The sequence below is a fragment of the Plectropomus leopardus genome, chromosome 14, assembly GCF_026936395.1.
Source record: "Plectropomus leopardus strain MGB_pleo_1.0 chromosome 14, ASM2693639v1, whole genome shotgun sequence".
Taxonomy (NCBI): domain Eukaryota; kingdom Metazoa; phylum Chordata; class Actinopteri; order Perciformes; family Serranidae; genus Plectropomus; species Plectropomus leopardus.
The window spans coordinates 1,876,822-1,900,000 of NC_142189.1; the positions used below are offsets into that span (position 1 = coordinate 1,876,822).

At 38.2% G+C, this 23,179-nt stretch overlaps 1 protein-coding gene across 1 annotated transcript in view; it reads right to left on the reverse strand.

The window, feature by feature from the left end:
• Positions 1–23,179, reverse strand: part of npas3 (neuronal PAS domain protein 3) — a 337,016-nt gene that overhangs the window by 221,618 nt on the left and 92,219 nt on the right. The window contains 1 exon segment of the mRNA XM_088087580.1: positions 17,420–17,518. Coding sequence (XP_087943706.1) covers positions 17,420–17,518 — 99 coding nt within the window.

Here is a 23,179-nt window from a genome sequence, read left to right on the forward strand (position 1 = left end):
TGTGTTTGTGCACGACACACAAACACACAAAAACATACTTTGGTTCAAGCAAACTACTTTCAAGACAGTCAGACAGACAGACAGACAGACAGACAGTCAGACAGTCAGACAGACAGACAGACAGACAGACAGACAGACAGTCAGACAGGAGTGTGGAGCTGGATTTTGGGGATTCATGTAAAAAAGTTTTCCTCAGGTTGGATTCTTTCACAAAGCTGACTGCATCCTCCGTTTCATAGACGTCAATTCATTGTCACACTTTCTCACCATCAGCTGCATTTATTTGACTTCTATGTTCAGCTTATCCCTCTGAGCCCGCTTTAATATGACACACACTCCCTACACTCTGTGTACAAAAATATAAAAAAATAAATCAAATAATAATAATAAATAAATTATACATTAATATTTTCTACTTTCATTTAATTCATGTTTTTAACCAACATCAGTCCTACTCATAAATATAAAATATTCATTAATTTCCAGAATTATAACCCTTTAAATGCCAGGTTTTTTCATGATGCCACTATGTCTTAGATGAAATAAAAAGAAAACAAAGAAAATATTTTCAATATACTACATGCTAAGTGGACATTATTACAGCCTGGGATATGTCAATGATTAGCAGCAACATTGATTTTTACACATACTTATTTTTTGTGTAGTGACAAATACCCACACTCACAAAATGTGCTTTTCAAAATCAAATTATTATACATTAATATAATTTTCTACTTACATGTAGGTTTTTGTTTTCAGTTCTTATCAAAAATATCAAATATTCATTAATTTTCTGAATTTTAACCCTTTAAATGCCATTTATTGTAATGATGTCACTATGATTTTAGAAGAAAAAAACACACCAAAAATATATATTTTTAATATACTATTATCTCCTCCACATTTCTTCTCTTTTTTTTTGGTTCTCCATCACCACAAAAGGATCTGGTAAAGACGTCAGGTAAAATCACTGAGGACGCCCGCAGTTCTACTGTTTTCTACTCAGCTCTATTCTGCCGCACTCCATCTCATCCTGATATTACAACAAAAAATTAAGAGAAATATACTGATTTGAAATTGTAAGAATAGAATAGAATAGAATAGAATAGAATAGAATAGAATAGAATAGAATAGAATAGAGTGAGGCTGAGTGCAGTGGAGCTGGGAGTGGATGTGGACAGGCAGTCATGTTTATTCATGCAGCCGTGAGCTGCAGACCTGCAAGGTGACTGGCTGTCACACACACACACACACACACACACACACACACACACACACACACACACACACACACACACACACACACACACACACACACACACAAATGTATGCAGGTGCAGGAAAAGACAAACACTCACACATCTGGCCTGTCTATCACCTTGGATCAGGGAGATAGAGGTGTGTGTGTGTGTGTGTGTGTGTGTGTGTGTGTGTGTGTGTGTGTGTGTGTGTGTGTGTGTGTGTGTGTGTGTTTGTGTTGTGACAGAAAGTAAACAACAAAAGCAGCTTATTCGGTCCAACTGCTGCCGCCACATGTGCTACTGTTACTAGTTTTACTGCTGCTTTTACTCTGAATAATGCAGCTGTCTTTCTTTCTCACTGGCCAGTCAACCTTAACAAAATTAATGTTTGTTTGCAACTAATTTGAAAAGCTATTTATGTATTCTATTAAAATAATGAGGCTAATGATTGTTGCTAAGTGTCAGCAAAACGTTCGCTGAAACCGTGCCAAAGCTGGAAATCTAGAAAAATCTATCTATCTAAACTATCCACTCATAGTGACAACAGCATTATTTTTATTAGTTTTATTAGTTAACCTAAATCATGAAACTTTCAATACCCCTGTGGTGGAATGTAACAAAGTACATGTCCTCAAATACTGTACTTAAGTATGAATTTGAGGTAATGGTACTTACTACTTTACTACTTAAAATGTTACTCCACTACCCTTCAGGGGGAAATATTGTACTATTTACTTACTAACTATCCAGGTCAAAGCCTTGCGCGGGGACTATGGAGCATGCTCAAAACGCCTAGACCAGTTCAGGTCAGACTAAGGCGTAAAAAAGAGTAAACCATATTATTTGGGTGTGTTAATCCGACTTTGAGAAAATGTATTTAGTTCAATTTCAGTCGGACAAACATAATAATTCCACCTTTTCTAACATCATGTAACCGTACTGAGTGACTCTGGACAAAATGGACAAGCATCAGTTACATTGCCACAAGAATAATAGTATAGACTAAACAATTAATTTATTAGTCGAAAATATAATAAGATGAAAAGTTTGTTCAATGCATCCGTAATTATTCTTTCTTTATTGCTCCTTTTTGTCTCTTTTACTTCTCATCTCCTCCTCCCCTACCTGTCCACCCCTCTACCTCCTCCTCTTCCTATTCGTAGTGGGCTTCAGCACCGCTCTATATACTGTGTGTGTGTGTGTGTGTGTGTGTAGGAGAGGGAGATCTTGTTAATATTTCACACTCACCTTACAGGCATGTGTGAGTTTATTAATTATGGCTGAAATGTGAAGCAAAGACGCTCATGAATAACAGCAGCCGCTGCTGCCTGTCAATCATGCTGCTGCAACGGCCAACAGCTGGATCATTACACACACACACACACACACACACACACACACACACACACACACACACACACACAAAATGCAGAGACACACAACTGCAGCTACTCTGAGTGATACTGCTGCCACTACTACAGCTGCTCAGTGATTTAGATTTTGCATCACAAGAGCTTTTTTGTTCTTTTGTTGTTTCTTTTGTCTGAAACTTTCACACCGCCGTCAAAAAATATCTTATCTCAACAGGACTGCAAAATATAAAAATAATGAAAAGTTCATTCTTAACCTTAGAAAAGCACTCTTAAAGTAAGTCCAAATTATTTGTTATATAAATTATATAGTATTTGTTCATGTCTTTATCAGAGAATGCAGTTTTAGTTTTTCATGAGATGACCATGAGATGCAGTTGAAAGCTCTGCAGAAAACTGGTTAGTCGGTCTTTGGTTATTTAGTAATTTCTTAAATTATTTCTTAAATTAATTAAATTTAAGACCAATTTTACAGTAGCCAATATTGAAGGAAAATAAATCATGACCTGATATGAGCCACTTACTGTTGTGACATACTATTGTAACATAGTAAATGACTTTTTGGTGATGATAATGCAAGATGCATTCTGTAATTTTATTTTTTATTTCAGAGTTGTCGATTATTTTGAGCTTTTACAATGCAGCAGGAGAAAAACAAATTCCTCAAAATCCTACCTACCATGTCTTCGCATTTTTAAGACTTTTGAAAGACTAATTTAAGACATTTTAATACAACTTAAGGCCTTATTTTTAGATAAATAGATTCAATGCCTTAAAAAGACTTTGTAAGGACCCACGGGAACCCTGTATTACTCCTATGAAGTCATAAACACACAGAGACAACCAGGTACTCTTGATACTGTACTTACAGAGCTAACATACATGTATGCACACATTAACATACACAGTCTTGTGTGTGTAACATGCTAATACACACACACACACACACACACACACACACACACACACACACACACACACACACACACACACACACACACAGCGAGAGTTAAAAAGCGGCTTCATTGCTGTACTCACAGAGCAGTAAATGCTCCGGGCCTCTAAATCACACATTACACGGACCTGCTTGCCTTAATTTCCCTTTGATCTTTTTTTTTTCTTCAAAAAACACCGAATTACAAATTCTCTCTCCCCCCTCGTCTCCCTCTCTCTCCCTCTCTGGACAGAGTAAATGAAATTAATAAGGCGTACATCAGAGGCGGTGGCTGCGCTCTGGCTGTAGGCTTTCTCTCTCTATCGCTGCCTCAACACCAACACCACTTTTTTTCTTCATGTTTTTATAATATATTTACACTAATTGAAAATCTACCGTTCCTCGAAAAAAAACAGGCTGGATTGCTGAAAAGATTGTTATCCGTCCACACAGGGCTCTTTAATGGAATGAATTAACAGTTTTCATGTGTTTGAAGTTACTTATTGTTAACGATGATTTCTAACAGGCAGCTGGAGCGAGCGAGGAGGAGTTTATATTTGACAAGATATCGTGAAAAGTGTTCACATAGTTTGGATACAACTGCAAGAGTTTCTGTGCTGAAATAAGTCTGGAAGCTAATTTATAGTCTATTCAAAAATGTGAATTTCACACCAAGAAAACTCTGAAACCACTTTCAACTGCTAACACACAAACCAGCGCAGATCTGAGTGCAGAAATCATCCCACAACAGCGTTCCTGTGTGATTCATGAAATGGTTTTATCTCGATGATCACGCTGTAGGAATTATTATGGGTTGATAACTGTAGCAACTGAAAACAATTGTCATTTTAATATCCTGTCCCAATATATTCCGGGTTTAGAGGCCTCGCTCCGAGAGTTTACAACACTGAGAGGCGTAATATGACAGAGAAAATCAACTTCTCCAAACTGGAAATGGACACGCTGACATCCCAGATCCAATTTAATCCACAGAGGTATCAAAGAAAGTCAGAAAACGCAGTACGGAAAGAAATCACAGCAGCAATCAAACTCGGAGGACAAGAAAGAAACTATCAAAGATCCAGAGACTTACAAATTATGCAAGATTTAAGACTGAGTCATGTGTTATTCTGAATCTGGATGAAAATCAAGTCAAATTAAATTCAAGTTTAATTTCAGTTCAGTTGTTTTGAAGTTTTCAGCAATTTAATGTTGCTTCAAGCAGAAGAATACGAGTTAAATAGTCTGTATCTCATTTTTAGAAATCGCAAAACAATACTTGGGTTCAGGGCAAAATTCTCTCCTCTAAAATCAAAGTCGAAAACACGTCGAGGTGCCGTAACAGAGCAGAGCAGCAGCTTTATTTAACGAGTGCTCTATTCAGTAAAACATGACTATGAAGCAACAACTGAACCTCCTCTGATTTGTAAAACAAACAAGCAAAACATTCATTTTTAATGTGGCTTTTTGGTCAAACAATTCAGTGCAACGGGCTCTTGTTTGGATTTTGACCCGCAGCAGAATTTAAAACAGGCTGAAGGAAACAGGTTTTCCATTAGGATTAAGGTGAAAACTGTCTTCAACTCCCTTAAAAGCATGAAATAAAATTAACATCAAACCGCAGCTACGAGTGGAGCCGATTTCAGGTGGATTTATTCTCCCTCCGAGCAGCAGAAATCAAAGTGAAGGGAGCGAGCGTCCTGAGAGGCTTCGTCCCGTTCCCTCTCACTGTCTCACTTTTAATACCACAACAATATGCTCAAAAAAAAAACGGCGGAAACTCCCTCCTCTCCTGTTAAAACAGTCTAAAACACATCTATAGGCACCATAATGGAGCAAAAACAGTGGCTTTATTTCATGTGCGCCGCGTCTCTCCAGCACTCAGTCTTCCTCGGGGGGAAATCTCGCTGCAGTAACAAGCCCGGGCCGTGCTGGAAAAGTGCCGCGGGCAACAGCGAGCAGCGGCACAGCGGCGCAGGCAGGTGAAGAAGGGGTGAAAGTCAAATCTTTTCACTGTAAACAAAACCCTGGGAATAAGGAAAAATAAATATACGTTGTGGGGATAAAAATGTGTGTTTGCTGAGTGATTCTTTGTGGGCGCCACAGGTGGGTAGCCGTCCAACGAGGTGAGGGATTTGCAGTTATGAGGACGGATAGAAGAGGAGAGGAGGGAGTTGTTATCAGAGACAGAGGCGGGGGAAAAAAGCTCAACGCTCGTCAAACACGAAAAAAGCTGTCGTATCCAACACTTTTCTGAGGAGCGGTTTGGGGACTTCGCCACGTCACACGGCGTCGCTCCGGTGCGTGTCAGAGTCGGTGGTGATGTAGGTGTGATGGGAGGCGGGGGATTTCGTTGGCTGACAGGCTCCTGTGTGCGTGCTGAGGAGTCTAAAGAGAGGCCAAACGAAGAGTTCACATGTTTATCTGGATGATGTCTCGCGGTGTGATTCTCTCGGTGCGGAGGAAGCGGCCCGGCGGTGACAGAAGCTGGTTCGTAAGAGGAACAGTAAGAGGGAAACTGCTGCTGGGAGATTTGGGAGGATTATCAGATAAAGTGCTGCTGTTTAAAAACTGCACCTGAACTTCAGGATTTTGTTCAGTCTGTCTCTGATCCAAAGACGCAGCCGATACACACTCACACTGCACAGATATTACACAGACTACGAGAACAGGTTCCCAAACTTTTCCACAGCAAAGACCTCCAAATAACACCAACATGAGGCCGGGCCCTTTTCCTCCAACAGCCAAGTCTCCACAGAAAAATGTTGGTGTTGCACGTTTCTGCAAACCACTGTTTGGATTTGTTGCAGTTTTTCTGAAGTGATGTGCTGACTTTGTCATCAGGAGGTGGACAGATGGCTGTGACAGCGAGGCGAGACGCCTGCCAAGCTGCAGACCACTTTCAGAGACTAAGCAGCGAGTCATCACTCAGTATGTTACATGATGTTTGAAAAAGTCAAATTATTGTGTTAGTCCGACTAAAACACTGTTGTTCAGTGGAGTAAAATGATTTCTCAGTGGAGTTTGTGTTTTGATGTTGGTCTTGAAAAGTCAACAAGATGCAACAACACAGGACACAAGGCCCAGCCTCAGGGTCAAAGTCCTGATGCCGCTTTTCAGAGGATTATGGGAAATGTAGGAACAATGAGGAGATGATCGTAACATAAAGTGACTTTGAAACACAAACTTCGGGAATGTGTCGCTCTACCTTGATTTAAAGACAAAAAAGGTGATATTATGAAGTCTGAGCCGCGGCTGCTGAATATTTAACGTCTTCCTGTTTCATTTCTTGAAGGTAAACAAGGTTTCAGGTGATTTTAGCTAAAACTCCTCCTGCTGATTTCTTTCAGACAAAAACTCATCAAACATTCTCACTGTTGATTTCAGTGGCAATCAGACGGACGGACCTCAAGATCAATGATCCTGGACTACAAACATCACATCAGGACTTCAAAAGCTCTCTGCTCCTTACACACACACACACACACACACACACACACACAGTCCAAATCTATACAATCCATTATTAACATGTTTCCTTGCAGACAAAGACACAGGTAGATGATAAAATATAGAGAAATAAAAGACAAAATAAGAAAAGGTTAAATTATTGAATTCAGGGCGCTCTCTTCGAAGTAAAAAAGACACGCAGGCGGAGGGGAGGAGAATTGATATTGTGTTTTTTAGGAGGAAGGTGGAAAGTAGGTTAGAAAAGAAAGCCAAGGTGAGAGAGAAAGTGCGGCATCAAAGAGAGAAAGTTGAACAAAGTCAGCGACACGCCGGGAAGTCGACTCATGCGACATGGGAGAGAGAAAAAACACCCACATCAGAACGCATCACACCTCCGCCATCAAACCCACGCTCAGAGAAAGAGAGAGAGAGAGGAAACGGGTATGAAGGTGAACTTGATGGAGGAGAGGATGGAAGGGAGGATGTGAGAAAGGAGAGAAAATGAAGACAAAGACATATACAGACAGGGAAAAAAGGTTGGAGAGGAAAAAAGTAAAGAATGAAGGATAGGATGGAAGAAAAGGAGTTAAAAAGAGAAATTGGGGAGTAAAGAGAGGAGGAAACTGCAGAAGGAGTAAAACTAAAGGAAGTAAGGAGTGGAGAGAGGATATGGCAATAAACAGCCCAGTTGCCAAAAAAAGTTGTTGTTGTTTTTGTTGTTTTGTTTAGTTTTGACTTCTTTTTTAAAATATTTTATTGTCTTAATGAAATTTTCTAGTCTTGCCAAACTTCATGCATGGCTGTTGTTACGATACGATACGATACGATACGATACGATACGATACGATACGATACGATACACTTTATTGTCCCTGTAGGGAAATTAGTCCTGGACTCAGGTGTTGTGCCCATAAATGCCATCACAGTCACAATACAACAAACTACATATGAACAAAAACAGCACTAGCTGCCCCAAATCACACCATAAATTGTTGTTCCTTTAACCCTTTGAAACCTGGATCAATGTCAGTGTTTTTGTGCTGTGCTCAGACGCTTTTCACAAGCATTTAAACCTCAGAAACAGTGAGCAAATTAAAAGTTAAATTTCTTTCAAAACCTTGGAAAAGAAGGCACTTAGCATAAAATGTTGTGCAAATTGAGGGAAAAAAATAGTACAAAGTGACAAGAAAATTCCCTTAGAATTATCTTAAAAAGGAAACAGAGAATCTATAGAAAATGGCCAAATATTCCTAATCATAATTACTAGAAATTATTATTATTTTAATTGTTTATATTTCTTATTTTTATTTTATTTTAGTACTTTGTGAGCTCATTCCTGTTTCTGTATTCTTATACTTCACTTTTTTTTGGCTACTTTCAGGTCATAGTGTAATATTACTAATTTCTTGCTAATTTTTGGGTCATTGCTTTTTCTTTTATCCCTTTAAAAACCTGGGCAAACTGGTTTGATTTCTTCAAAAAACACGGGAAGAAAGCAATGAGCGAGAACAAATAACCAAAAAATAGCAATAAAAGAAAAGTACAAGGAAATGACCTTGAAATTACTAAAAAAAAAGAAAGAATAAAACAAAAAAAATGTCTAAGAATTCTGTCACATAATTTTTTTAGTTTTAGTCATTATGAATTTAGTTTTTCCATATTTTTATTTTATTTTTTATTTTTATATATATATTTTTTTTTAGGGTTCAAAGGTTTAGATACTCAGTACTCATGCACTTTGCTACATGAAGCACTTCAGGCTGCATGTTTATATGAAAGATGTTTTGTAAATCGAGTTGAATTTGTGAATGGTGGTGTGAATTTCATAAAAGGTATGAAATATTACATACCACCCAGGACTAGACGAATGTTTGTTTTCTGTTTCCTACCGACTGTCAGCGTTTGTGTCAGTTAACTGTGATGAAAAAGGTTTAACCAAGTAGTCCTTTCCTCAGCCTGAACCATAATTTGACTATCTGTAGTTTTTGTGCGTGAGAATCAGAAAAGACTCCTCTGGGTCATGTTTTAAAAGGCAGTGATTTTGTCATTCAGTTTGGAGGACTTGTAATGAGAACAGTGCACAAAAGAGGCAGAGAAGAAGAACAAAGGAACGATAAAGAGATGTAAACATGTTTGCGTGGGGATTTATGACGGACGGAGGCAGATAGAGAGAGATAGAAAGAGAGAGTGGAGGTGTAGCAGGTGTGCTGACTCGCCCGAGGTCTGTCCTTCAGACATGACAGCTCCAAAAACACATAAATCCTCCCCCACCTCCTCCTCCTGCTCCTGTGTTTTCTCCCTTTTCTTCTTTTCCTTCTGCTTTCTTTTTCACCTAACCTCCTCCACTTCTCCTCTCTGCAGTCTTCATCCTCTCCTTCACCTCTTATTCTTCCATTTTTCCTCTCCGTTCCCTGTTTTCTGAAAATTGCTCCTCCTATCTTCTCTCCTCTTTCTTCACTCCTCCTTTACTCCTTCCTTTCTCAATTAAAGCTTGTATGTTTTCCCTTTTTCCCTCCTTTTTTCTTTATTCCCCCTCAACTTATCTTCCTCTGCTTCATGGCATTTTACTCTCAGCTCTCTCATTTCTCTCCTTCGCCTCCATCTTCCCTAATCTAGAGTAGGATATTTCTAGGATTTTAGGACATTTCAAGGATTTAAAGACATTTTAAAGATTTTAGACATTTGCAGGATTTTCTAGGATTTTAAGATATTTCCAGGATTTTAGCATGTTTCCAGGTTTTTAGCATGTTTCCAGGATTTTAGCATGTTTCTAGGATCTCGGGGCATTTCTAGTATTCCAACACATTTCAAGGATTTAAGGACATTTCAAGGATTTTAGGACCTTTCTAGAATTTTAGCACATTTAGGATGTTTCTCAGAATTTAGCACATTTTAGGTTTCAACAGTGGCGTTTCTGTATGTAAAAAAAAAATGTTGGGGCACCAACCACTTTAACGGGTACCGTAAATACAAGGAAAAATACAATACGCTCGATACTAATGTGTTTAAAATCATATCATATTTAACATATACATACAAGGGGTCGTGCATGGCTCCACGAAATGCTCATAAGGAAAAAGTGGCATGTTTCTAGCACATATTGCACACATACATTGAGGGAGAGAGAGAGAAAGCGACTGAGATTACACAAGTTACCTCACTACTGTCGCAAGCCTTAATTAAAAATGCAATATTCCATCATCATAAACCAACACAATTAAGCTCAAAATAAAAACCCGACATGGCAATAAAAGCAAAAAAGCTCAACGCCACTGAGGACAAAAACAAAGCATACAGACATCTTTGTGTAGAGATGCAGATCCACCGACAACAACCTCTCAAATAATCACAAACTGACACTGCTCACCATCTAAATCAATCCATCCAGTAAAAACAAAAGCCTCAGCGAAATTAAATCTGCTTTTACTCACCAAAGCAGTTGCCTCCTCTGCCTGTATAGCGTGAAATGATGTCTCCTTGACCTGTTTGGCTATCTCCTCCATGTACACTTCGTACAGTCTGACAGCTCCTCTCAAAAGACGTTTTAAATCGTCCAAACTCGACCAGCTGCTGTCTCCTAAAAATACCGAAAACAGAAGAGAGCCCTCTCTTCGATGCTAACCGTTAGCCACTTTTTCTTCGGAAAGCCGTTAAATCGACGATTTGTTTCACCAGCAGTTTGAGTAAAGACAGTATCCTTTAGGTTGGTGGGCAGCCAGGCGCTTCAACTCCAATTCCTCTTAAAAATGTAGGGTTTCAAACCCGTGATTCAGTAAGAAATCCACTTCATTCCTCTTCACAAGTTACAGAATATCCTTGTTGCCGAAGAGCTAAAGTTCACAGCTAGTTTCCGCAGCGCCACAGAGAGTCAGCCAATCACCTTCTCCGCCCTGAAATATTAGCCAATCAACGCTGAAGTCTCAGATGACGCTAGTGTAGTGGGCGGGGCTATAGCGGGGCTACGTAGACCTGACGTAGACCTGACGTAACCCGTAACGGCGCAGGCAGGCCTCTGAGTGATTTATACCATCATAATTCACTGTATTTTTAAACGGTTTTCAAGCTATTTGATTTGTTACAAATGGCAGACATGCATTTATAATAACTGGTTAATTAAAAAGGCAAGTTTTCATATCAAAATGCTTCATCTTATGTAAACAGTAAATATGAGTTCTATAAGTAAATATATATATAATGTATTATTTAATTTATATTAAAACATATTTTTTAATATTTATAATAATTAGACATATCGTTCTCGGGACATTTTTCATTAATTTCCCGATAATATCCTTGTAATTTTCCCAACCATCTCTCTTGTTTGTAACATTATTCATTTGCAAAATAAACTAACATTAATTCCTCATGCTCCCACCAACAGGCTATTATCTTTACAAGTGGGCAAAAAGTAAACTCACAGAGAATATTCTACATTAATTAGTCATAGAACTAATATTTACTATATATATAAATATATAAATATAGATAGATAGATAGATAGATAGTCTACTTCTACGTATATTTCTATGAATTACAGTGTATACACAGACACCTTGAGCATGCGTATTACCGTTTTCCGACATTAAATACACACTGCACTATGAGAGAGGGGCTGGCCCCACATTTACCTCACAGCCACCGTAGCTCTACTGCAGATGCAAACCAGGTAAACAGGGATCAATAAACATGAACAAGAATGGATTTTCAAATTTTATTTTGAGTGTTTTAAACATACAAACACAAATGATATGCAAATTTGGATGACACTATATATTCAGAGCTAATAGATTATTGCAAATAATAATATTTGAGCATTAATGATAGCCTGATGTGTTTGCACAGCTCTCCTGGTGACTAATGACTAGTTGCCACTGGGTTTTAAGTATTTTAGCAGGTTTCTAGGATTTTCAGATGTTTCAAGGATTTAAGGACATTTCCAGGATTTTAGGACGTTTCCAGGATTTAATGACATTTCTAGGAGTTTAGGACATTTTAAGGATTTTAGGACATTTCTACAATTTTAGGACATTTCTAGGATGTTAGGATATTTCCAGGATTTAAGGAAATTTCAAAAATTTTAGCATGTTTCTAGAGTTGTAGGGCATTTCTAGGATTTTTTTTAGGACATTAGGGTCTTGGTTAGGACCTCTGTTGGCAGGTGCGGGGGATCCGCCACAGGCACTTTTTTGATTAACAAGCTCTGTTTTACCTTGTGTATACTAAAAGTATAAAAATGATTCCCAGTGTGAATCATTTTATTTTTACTGTGAATTACAAAATGGTTGGGGCCACCTGGCACTTACTGGAGCCCAGATTTGGCCCACTGGTCATAAGTTGAGTACCACTTCTCTAAAGCAACATCATATTTTCCCTCTTTTACTCCTGAAGCACATTTGCTGAAATCATGCTGTTGTGTCTCTTGGAGGGACAGTCTCAATCAAGTAGCTCGGAGCATCTTTGTCCTCCTGATGGATGTACCAGAGCAGCAAAACACACATCACATCCTGTTTGTTCCTTCAGATAATGACACATCTTTCTCTCTAATACCAGCAAACAACCAAACTGCCTCTGCTTCCTCCATCTTCTATTGTCCCTCACCATACCAAACCTGGAGTCTCTATTCACACACACACACACACACACACACACACACACCACTCTCTCTTCTAGCTTAAGTACTATTTGAATAACAGCAGCTCCCTGGTGTGTGTGCGTGTGTGTGTGAGAGGAAAAGTGAGTGAGGCTGTGGTGGGCGAGCTCTCCCCGGTACATCTGTCTCTTTTAGTTTACAAGCACTCTGCTTACACACACACACACACACACACACACACACACACGCACACACACACAAAAACACACAGGTGATCGTGTTCAGGCAGAGAAGTGCATGTAAATACACATTTCCACACAGAAACACACACCATAAAAGAAACCCACTTTACATGTTCATGTATGGTAGTACACACACACACACACACACACACACACACACACACACACACAGCTGTAAGCAGAGTAGACAGGTGGAGTGTATATCAGGGGCCTCTGTGGCCACCCAGCTCCTCCACCATTTATCTCAATTTCACCTTCTAGACACACACACACACACACACACACACACACACACATGCATTTAACATTAAAAATACACCCAGCCAAAAGAAGGCACACACGCACACACACACACACACACACTGACACACACGATGCCACACACATAAACACCACATGCATGAACAAACAGAAAAACCTTGACAAACACGTTCCTCTCTGTTTTGTTTATGTCACATGTTCTCATTCAAACATCAAATATTCACGTTCATGTCTACGTGTGACACACTAATGTTCTCCTGCGTCTGTTGTTGACGTTCTGAGGCGCTGTGTAAATGTACGCATGTTAAATGCATTGCGTATTTTCAAAAACACGTCCATTTTCACACTGCATCTACTGCTCATTAGATGCATGCAATCTTTTTCAAAATAAACATACAATTTTCATGAAACACCTCGTATTTATATTTATTTCCTTTTGCGACAAAAGCATGTGTTCACACACACACACACACACACCAACTGGACTTTCAAGTGCAATTATCCTCCATATGCAATTGGTGTGAATATTTGCTTGTACATATTTTTTAAATCTATCTATTTATTTATTTATTTATGTTTCTATACTCTTAAGTTGTTGACACCTTGTAACTTATGTTAGTATTTTTTATTACACTTTGCACCTTGTTTTTTATTATTAGTATTTTATTAAAGTACCTCATAGCTGCTGTAACTCTGCAAATTTCTTATCTTATCACAGCACAACAACAGGTGCCTTCCCTCTGCAAAAACACTGCGACAGCTGCCGTCGTGCCAAACGGTGCAGTATCATAACACCAGGAAAGGTTGCTTTTGGCATTGTTGTCTGACGCCAAAATCACAGACCAGGCGTCAGTATATGAGGACTTCAGAGAGAGAACGGGGTGGTTTATTCAATGGAAAACACTTGCTTCTGAGTGGCTTAGAGATGTCTATTAAAATCAGATGTGTTCAGGTCTTAATCGGTGGCAGGTTACCATAGTAACAGTGACGATGCTTTAGACAGCTAAGGGGAGAAATTAAGCTAACCATGACGTTAAACTGACTGCAAACACACTTTAAATTGTAAACAATGTGTAGGTTTTTTAAAAGGCTGTTCAGTTTGTTTGTGTTACATTTTTATTCAATTGTGTGAAGCGTCCTTGGGTATCGTGAAAGGCGCAATATAAATCTAGATATTTTTTATTATTATTATCATCATCATCATCATCTTCATCATCATCATCATCATCATCATCATCATCATCTTCATCATCATCATCATCATCATCTTCATCATCATCATCATCATCATCATCATTATTATTATTATCATTATTATTATTATATGAGTATGACAAATCAATGATTAAATATTGACTTCCAAAACTAATTTATGATCTGTTACTTTAAAAAGTCAAAGTTTAACCTCCATGAACCTGACATTTCCTTCTTCCTGACTGCTTTTAATATCACATTATTCTCTTTAGTTTCTCCACAACCTTTTCAACTCCTCATCTCTAATAAAATCAGGCTGAGACCTGCTGCAATCCAAAATGTAAAACCTGCACTTAACTCGCTTCACAACAACGACATTTCAGCTACATCAAAACACACATTTTATGTATCACAATGATTATATGTCATTGTATAAAAAATAGTTATTGAAATGTTGTCAATATATGTAATGTGTCTTTTTAAAAATGTTCATATTGCACCAATATTTAGCTATTTAATCCCTTTGAAACGTGAGCAAATTGGCTTGATTTCTTTAAAAAAAAAAAAAAAAGATAGGAAACAACTTCATAAGAAATCAACCAAAAATTTAAGCTGCAAGTAGCTGCAGCAATGAAAGGGCCCTCGCACCCCCACGTATGTCTAGGTACTGATGGGACACCAACTAAAGCGGTCGGTCATGACTGTGAAAGTCGGATAATGCACGCAGAGAGGTTGGAATATATATACCACTGGTGAATACTATCATACAGGTGTGTTCAGGGCGGGACCCTTATCAAACCTATGGCCCTAAATAGCAAGAAATTAATAACGAGTTGCAAGAATGTTACTTGAAATTATAAAATAATAAAGAAGTGCTTGAAAAGTGCTTACATTAAAAAAATAATAAATCTGAAATATAATATAAATCCCTATTTTTTTTATTATCCCTCCCAAGCAAATTTTCAGTTTTTCTTTTTTTCAATTTTCAGGATGTTTCATGCCAAGCTGCTGATCGCCTTTTCCCCATGCTTTTTAAATGTAATCAAGCCAGTTTTCTCACGTTTCAAAGGTTCAAATGTTTGTGAAAGGCATCCATGTGCAGCACAAGAAGACAATCCAGGTTTCGAAGGGTTAACTGAGAAATCAGACATTAAAATTATCTGTATCAGCGCCGACAGTTTTGGAAAAAATATAAACAAACTGTTGCAGCACGACAGTCATCAAGTAGATCAGATGTGTGGGAAAAGGCTCTCAGTGTGTGTGTGTGTGTGTGTGTGTGTGTGTTTATATACGGCCTACATGGTGTTAAGCTCGTCCTATAATGAGCTATTAACTGCCGTCTCCTTTCAGCTCTCCGCCTGACTCCGACACAAATCCCCCCTTTATTCTCCAGTACTGTAATCCACCACACACACACACACACACACACACACACACACACACACACACACACACACACACACACACACAGGAACACACACACACACACACACACAGGAACACACCACAACATCAACCACAATGCATCAGGCCTCAGTTCACTTCCTGGTGTCAAATCCCTTCTTCTCTCTGTTCCCTGACAAAGACCTCGGAGGAGGGAGAGGAGGAGGAGGAGGAGGGAGAGGAGGAGGAGGAGGAGGAGAAACAGCAGAAGAGAGGAGGGATGGATGACGGATTGAAGAGGAGCGATACGATTTGACAGCAGCGTTTCACAAAAGCTGCAATCCAGACTGCATGTGTGAGCCAACACAACAGTAAACACACACGCACACACACACACACAAAGATGGAGAAACTCACTCACACACATACACACACAGCTGGAAGATTTACGCATAACTGAAAACATTCACACGCAGAAAATTTTAAGCTTAACAATCTGCTGCGATGTGTGTAACACAGCATTAACCCTTTGAAACCGGAGTTAATTGGTTTGATTTCTTTTAAAAACATGGGGAGATGGCAACAAGCAACTAAAATAAAAATTACCTGAAAAAAAGTAACAGAGAAAAACAAACACGAGGATGAGTTGTTTTTTTTTTATCTGCTGGAAAAAGTATTTATTTCATATATTAATTAAAAAAAAAATCTGTAAGTTTATGATTATTATTAAAGGTTATAAAATTTTCTTAAAATTAGAAATATATTTTTTCTCACATATGTTTAAAGGAAATCCAAAGGGTCAAAAAAGCTTGTAAAAGGCTGCTGAGTGCAGCACAAGAAATCTGATGTCGATCCAGGTTTCAAGGGGTTAAAACACACCGTTTAGTTACTTCAGAGTAGTAAACTGAACCCTGAATTAGGAAGAAGTGCAAAGACTTGGTTTTGCAGCTGTGATTGATTTTTCCGTCATGATTCAGCCCTCACGCTGTCTGAAACCTTTGCTGCTTCAGGACAATAAATTCTCAACCAAACAACAATCAGATTATCAACTATACAAAAAGTGGAATAGAAACTGCTTCATTTCAGTCAACAAAAGCATAAAAAATGGGAGTGCAGCACTAACAATCAGAGTCTGGTTTGACAGGACAACCAGAGGGAAACATCTGGAAGGTGCACAAGAGCAATAAATGAAAAAGCCAAACAGAAGAACCTAAAATCAGCCATATCAGAGCAAAAGAGCAAAAATAACAAGCACCCCCCCGGTGGATCAAGGAGGCCGCTGAGATCCAGAAACGGCCCCAAAGCACCGTAAACCGAAACGAGGAGGTAAACACACACCTCGGATGCTGTCCTCATGAAACTATCTGACAACATCAGACAGGACGACTAAACCTGCACAAAACACAACATCACATGACTCTTTTGAGGAAGACTGAAGTCCAAATATAAATCACTAAATGACTAGTCTTACAATAAGAAAATAATTAAATAGGGAATATTTTTCTTATTTTATTGACATGATTATACTGTATCCTGCAATATTCCTCCATTCAGAGCAATAAAACCATCTAAAGGTTTGACTCTTAATAAAGAAAACGTCAAATATCTCCATAAACTCCCAACACGGGGTCACTTTAAATCAACAACAAAAAGCATTCACACAGCTCATCAGCGACAAAACACACACAGAGACACACACTACTACCACTATTACGTCTACTACTACTGCTACTAGGAGCGCACAAAAACGTTACCATGGTGAGGAGGTATGCTGCTGGCCGGCCAGGTGAAGGGTCTTGGGCCGGGCGGCGGAGCAGCTGCCTGCATTAGCCGGCCGCTCCCAGTAGGGGTCACTGTGAAACACACAAAAAAAAACGTGGAGAGGTTCTTTAACGACAGCCGAAAGAGACAATGAGCAGGAGAAGAAGAGGAGGGGGAAGGAGAAGAAGGCAAAGTGAAAGGCAGAGAGGATGGAGATAAATCAAAAAGAGAAAACTTTGAAAGTTAAAAGGCAAGAAAGCAGAAGGAAAACAAGATCAAAGAGAAAGAAATATGCTAAAAGTGATAAAAAAAAAAATGAAACAGAGCAAATACAAATGTCATGAGGGCTGCACCCAGTTAAAGAACATGTAAAATAAGTTGCAGAAAAAACATATTAAGACAATCTGGCTGCAGTTTTATGTGTAAAATGAAACAGTTGGGCACTTTAACTCAGTGGGCAATAAAAAAAAACAACCCTTTTGATCTTTAAAGGAGCATCTGCAATCTTAAATATAATGAAAAATCTTTTACCAATTCACTAGAAACCTCAAACAGTTGCGTGAAACCCCAAATCAGATGTGCAAATACTTGATGAAATGTCAAATTAAGGAGCAGTTTGCCAGTCAGTGCAAACAACCAAACACCAAGAACCTCTAATGGAGATCCAACAATCTCCAAAGATGCCAAAAATGTTGATGAAAACTGAAGAAAATGTGTATAACAATTACAGATGCACATAATGACCAGAAAAGTGCTTTTGCAGAACATCATGATGTCACAATGAAACTGACCTTTGACTTTTTGTTAATATAAAGTGTCAATCACTTTATTTTATCCTGTTAGACATTTGTGTGAAGTTTGGCACAATCACCGTATGAATTATTGAGTTAAGTTTTAAGAGGTCAAAGTGACCTTGACCTTCGACCACCAAATTCCAAGCAGTTCATTCTTGAGTACAAGTGGACATTTGTGCCAAATTTAAGAACATTCCCTGAATGACTTCTTATAGTAGATATTTGTGTCCTAAATTTGAGGAATTTCCCTGAAAGCGTTTTTGACATATCAGTTCAAAAGTATGAGATGGACGCAAGGTAACAACAACCTGACTGATGACTTTTGACTACCAAAATCTTATAGGTTTATCATTAATTTAGAGGAAGTTTGTGCCAAATTGCAGAAATTCCCCAAAGGCCTTCTTGAGATATCACGCTCAAGCGAATGAGATGGGAATTAGGCAATTTCCCCTCGGGGATCAATAAAGTATTTCTGATTCTGATTTCTGATAAGAGGGACCCAATCGTAAAGTGAACTTGACCTTTGACCTATAACCACCAAATTCTAATCAGTTTATCCTTGAGTCATAGTAGGTGTTTGTAACAAATTTGAAGATTTTCCCTCAAAGCATTTTGAGATATCATTTCAAAATAATAAGATGGACGCAGAAGGTCACAACAACCTTGGCTTTTGACTACCAGAATCTTATCACTTCATCTTTTTGTCCAACTGGACGTTTGTGCCAAATTTGAAAAAAATTCCTTGAAGACATTCTTGAGATATCACATTTAAGAAAATGAGACGTACATAAGGTCACAGCGACCTTCGACCACCAAATTCGAATCAGTTCATCCTTGAATTTTTTTAAGAAAACATAGATGTTTGTGCCAAATCTGGAGAAATGCCCTCAAAGAGTTAAAATATAGCTTTCACAAGAATGGGACGTATAGACAAACAGACGGACGACCTGGAAAACACAATGCCTGCAGCCACCATGAAGGCATAAAAATGATGCAGTCTCTGTGTGCATCATAAATAGGGATCGACCGATTTTGGTTTATCAGGGCCGATACTGATACCTGTTAGTAGTTAATGATACCAATAACCTATATTTGGAACCGATATGCATTCACAATAAAATTTAAAAACTTTCTGCTAATGTTTAGATTTAAGAATGTAACAAACTCCAACACAAACCTCTGCTTAAATGCAAATGTTTGATCAAAACTGAAACTTTCAACATCATTGTTCCCAGCATTGTAAAGTCAAGTGAAATTTTAAATTAAAAAAAGAGTAAAATATAGCTCCCTGAGGCTGTGAAAAGTACAGTTCCTCCCATGCTGACACTTTCTATGCACTTTTTAATTAATTAATTTTATTGACGATCATTATAATAAAATGCTGATACAGATAAACGACAAAATTGCATAAACTTGCACTCGCATTATTCCAATTGTAATGTTTACAGTTTTTTATTAATTGCAGCTTTATTTATTGCATTTTTTTCCACGTCACTGTTTTCTTTTATTTCTCCTCTTTTAGGTCACTGTCATGATGTGTAGTTTTTTATCTTACTACTCTGCGTGCCTTACAAAGTTTTTCCTTGGGAATGAATAAAGTGTTTTTGAATTGAATCAAATTGAATTTAAAAATGACAAATATGAGCCCAAATAACTGGCCAAGCCGATAATCTGTCGACCCCTAATCATAAACCTGCATCCTGTTGCCTTTGAGTACCTAAATATCGGTGTACTACACATGGAAGAACCATATTTTACCTTGAGTGCCAGAAACTAAACAGTTCTGCTAATCAGCAGTACTGCTGAGTTTATGCCGTAATACTGGAGCCACGTTTAAGGACCTCACTGGTGATTTTACATGTTTTAGCACTTTTACTACAAACCATTTAAACTCTACATTTTACCGTTTTACAAACTGTTCTGCAGTGTTTAATATTTCTTTTTCTACCTCCCAGACATCCATTAGCTTTCATTCATTTTTGCACCACATGAAAGCCTATTAGCAGGTCTGAACTGTGTAATCCATCACTGCGAACATTCATTTTGTAAGCATGTAACATTATGAGGTAGCAGTGCAGACTTTTCAAATTACTCCGCACCCTCCGCAGATTTTACACATCAGGATCAGTTTAAAATCTGCACACTGTGACAACAGGTTAAACATTTATTCTTTTTTTTTTTTTTTAATAAAGTCTGTCGTTTGTGAGTCCCCAAACTTAAGAGGAGTGCAGTACCTCATCACTGGAGTCCCTCTCTAACACCATCAGCACGCAAAATTTAAATCACATTGACAGAAGATTGACTCGATGTTCAATGAGATACAAAATACAAAAGCAAAATTCAAGATTGAAAGCTGTGTAAAACTATGGGAAAAATGCATCCAAACAGCTAACAAATGTTTGCCTATGTATTAACTCTTTGAAACCTGAGAAAATTGGCTTGATTTCTTTAAAAAAAAACATGGGAAGAAGGCAATGAGCAACTTAGGACCAAAATTAGCAAAGAAAAATTAATAATAATATTTTTTAGGTAGAAGAAGGTAAAATGTACAGAAAATATATACCTTAAATTGGAAAAAAAATCATAATATATATATAAATATATATATATATATATATATATATATATATATATATATATATATATATATATATATGTATAATCATAATAATAATTAATTAATTTTAAAAAAAGAATTTAAAAAAAGAACAAGAAGTAAAAACAGGAAGGGAAAAAAGACAATGACCTGGAAAAATGTGCCTAAAAATAACAATAATTTTGTAGATTTAAAAAAAAAAGTAATTAAGATAATTATAAATATTGATTTTTGGACATTTTTCCCTAGCTTTTTAAAAAGAATTTTCAAATCCTACTAATTCCTTGCAATTTTCAGAAAAAAAACATTTTTTCATTGCCATTTTTTTCCTATGTTTTCAAAAGAAAGCAAGCCAATGTGATAAGGGTTTAAAGGTTGAAAAACTTGTGAAGGCATCCGCGCGCAGCACAAGAACAATGATGTGGATCCAGGCTTCAGAGGGTTAAAAACTGTCAGCAATAATGTGAAATATACCAGGTTTGTAGTTAAGGGGTTAAACTTGCAAACATTCAGGTATGATCCTTTAAGGCAGTGGTCGGCAACTGGCGGCCCGCCAGCCAAATTTGGCCCGAGGCCAAACTTAGTTGCCGACCCCTGCTTTAAGGCTTTGACTATATCAGGTTATAATGTGCTAATGTGATGCATTACACAGTTCCTCTGGGATGTTGCAATAACAACAAAAAACACAAAGTTGACCAAACCCCATGAATCACGGGTGACCAAGCACTCTGTCAAATCACTGCAACTTTTCTGCAGATTTGAACATCACAATTTTCCGCGAGTTTCAGCACAAGAGTCCCCCGCAAAATATCACCAAACTCACTTTCTTGTTTCTGGTTGTGAAGATCTTCAAACGGAACATGTCTTCTTAGGATGTTTCTAAGATTTAAGGTCGTTTCTCAGATTTCAGGACATTTCGAGGATTTTAGGATATTTCTAGGGTTTCGCTTAGCCTCTGTCAGGGGTGCAGGGGCTGCTCCCCTGGCACTTTTTTTGATAAATATGTTGATGCTGTTTTATGAACTTTGGCACCTTATTTATACTACAGGAGAAAGTCATTAAACAAACTATTGTATTTAAATATCTTTTGTTTTTGTCCATGATTAAAACTCTTCTATTTATCAGTATGCACAAGAGAAAACGTTTTGTTGGCTGGTAAAAGCGTCGGTGAGTTTGGAGATGTACCTGCCACCGCGGCTGGTCAACGAAAACACCTCCTGCATTTAGAAATATTCAGAGATAAATAAATAAATAAAGCTGCAGTTTGGTAGTGTTTTTTAACAGTGCAGAGTGGGACTCGGCAGGCAGGCAAAGTGACACGGAGTCAAATACAAAATACAAAGCAGCCCCAAAGTGACTGTCTATGCACAGTGAATTATTTGAATTTTACACACCCACCAAAGACAGGCTGTCAAAACCCATGCCGGAATGGATTTTTCATACGGAGAGAGGGAGCGAGGGAGAGCCGAGGAGAATAAAAGAGAGGAGAGGAGGGAAAAAACAGGAGGCGGAAACAGGGCGAGAGACACCGGGAGAGACAGGGAGGAGGAGGAGGAGAGAGCGAGGGAGAGGCAGTGAAGCGATGCCGGCTTGCAGGAGAACATTAGCTGCACTGTGTAGCGCACCATAAAACCATTGACATTGTCGGTCTTGCTTTGTGGACGAGTATTATTGTAAAACACAGTTTTCTGAGGCGAGCCGGCCGCTATTGTTCTTGTCAGCAGGGTGAAGCGAGGGCACCGCCGGCATAACTTATTTCGGTTTTAGAGCTACACGGGAGAAGGCAGCGAGTTTTCAAATTAAACCACCGAGATGTAAGTCCAGAGATTGTATTACTTTTAGATTTGATCTCTTGATGCATGACTGGGGAAACATATCGCTGCTGTCGGGGAGGAAGATAAAAAAAAACAATAAAAAGGTAAAGAGAAGAGAAGGCAGGTTTGTTCTCCGTGAGCTCGGTGTACTTTGCTGATTATACAACGAGGTTTAAACAGGTTTCAAGAGACGGAGAGTCTGAGTCGACACACACATTATCATATCAACCTTCAGTCCATCAAACAATAACAAGTGCAGTATTAGAGCCTCAGGATTTGCTGTGTCATGGTTCAAAACGGATTTTATCTTTGTGTAAATATATCATCAAATACTATGACTTCAGCATCTCCTAAATAAGATATTTCACTCAAGTGTTCTCATGATTGCTTGTGTTCAAAAAAACCTTTCAAACTATTTCTTTAAAACCTAAAATAGGCCTAAAAGTATGAACCTGAAAATCAGTGTTACAGGTTCTCTTAAACTCTGAGGGACTGTTTGGTGTATTTTACGCACTTTTCGTTCTCCAGTGTTCATGCTTATGTCCTAAA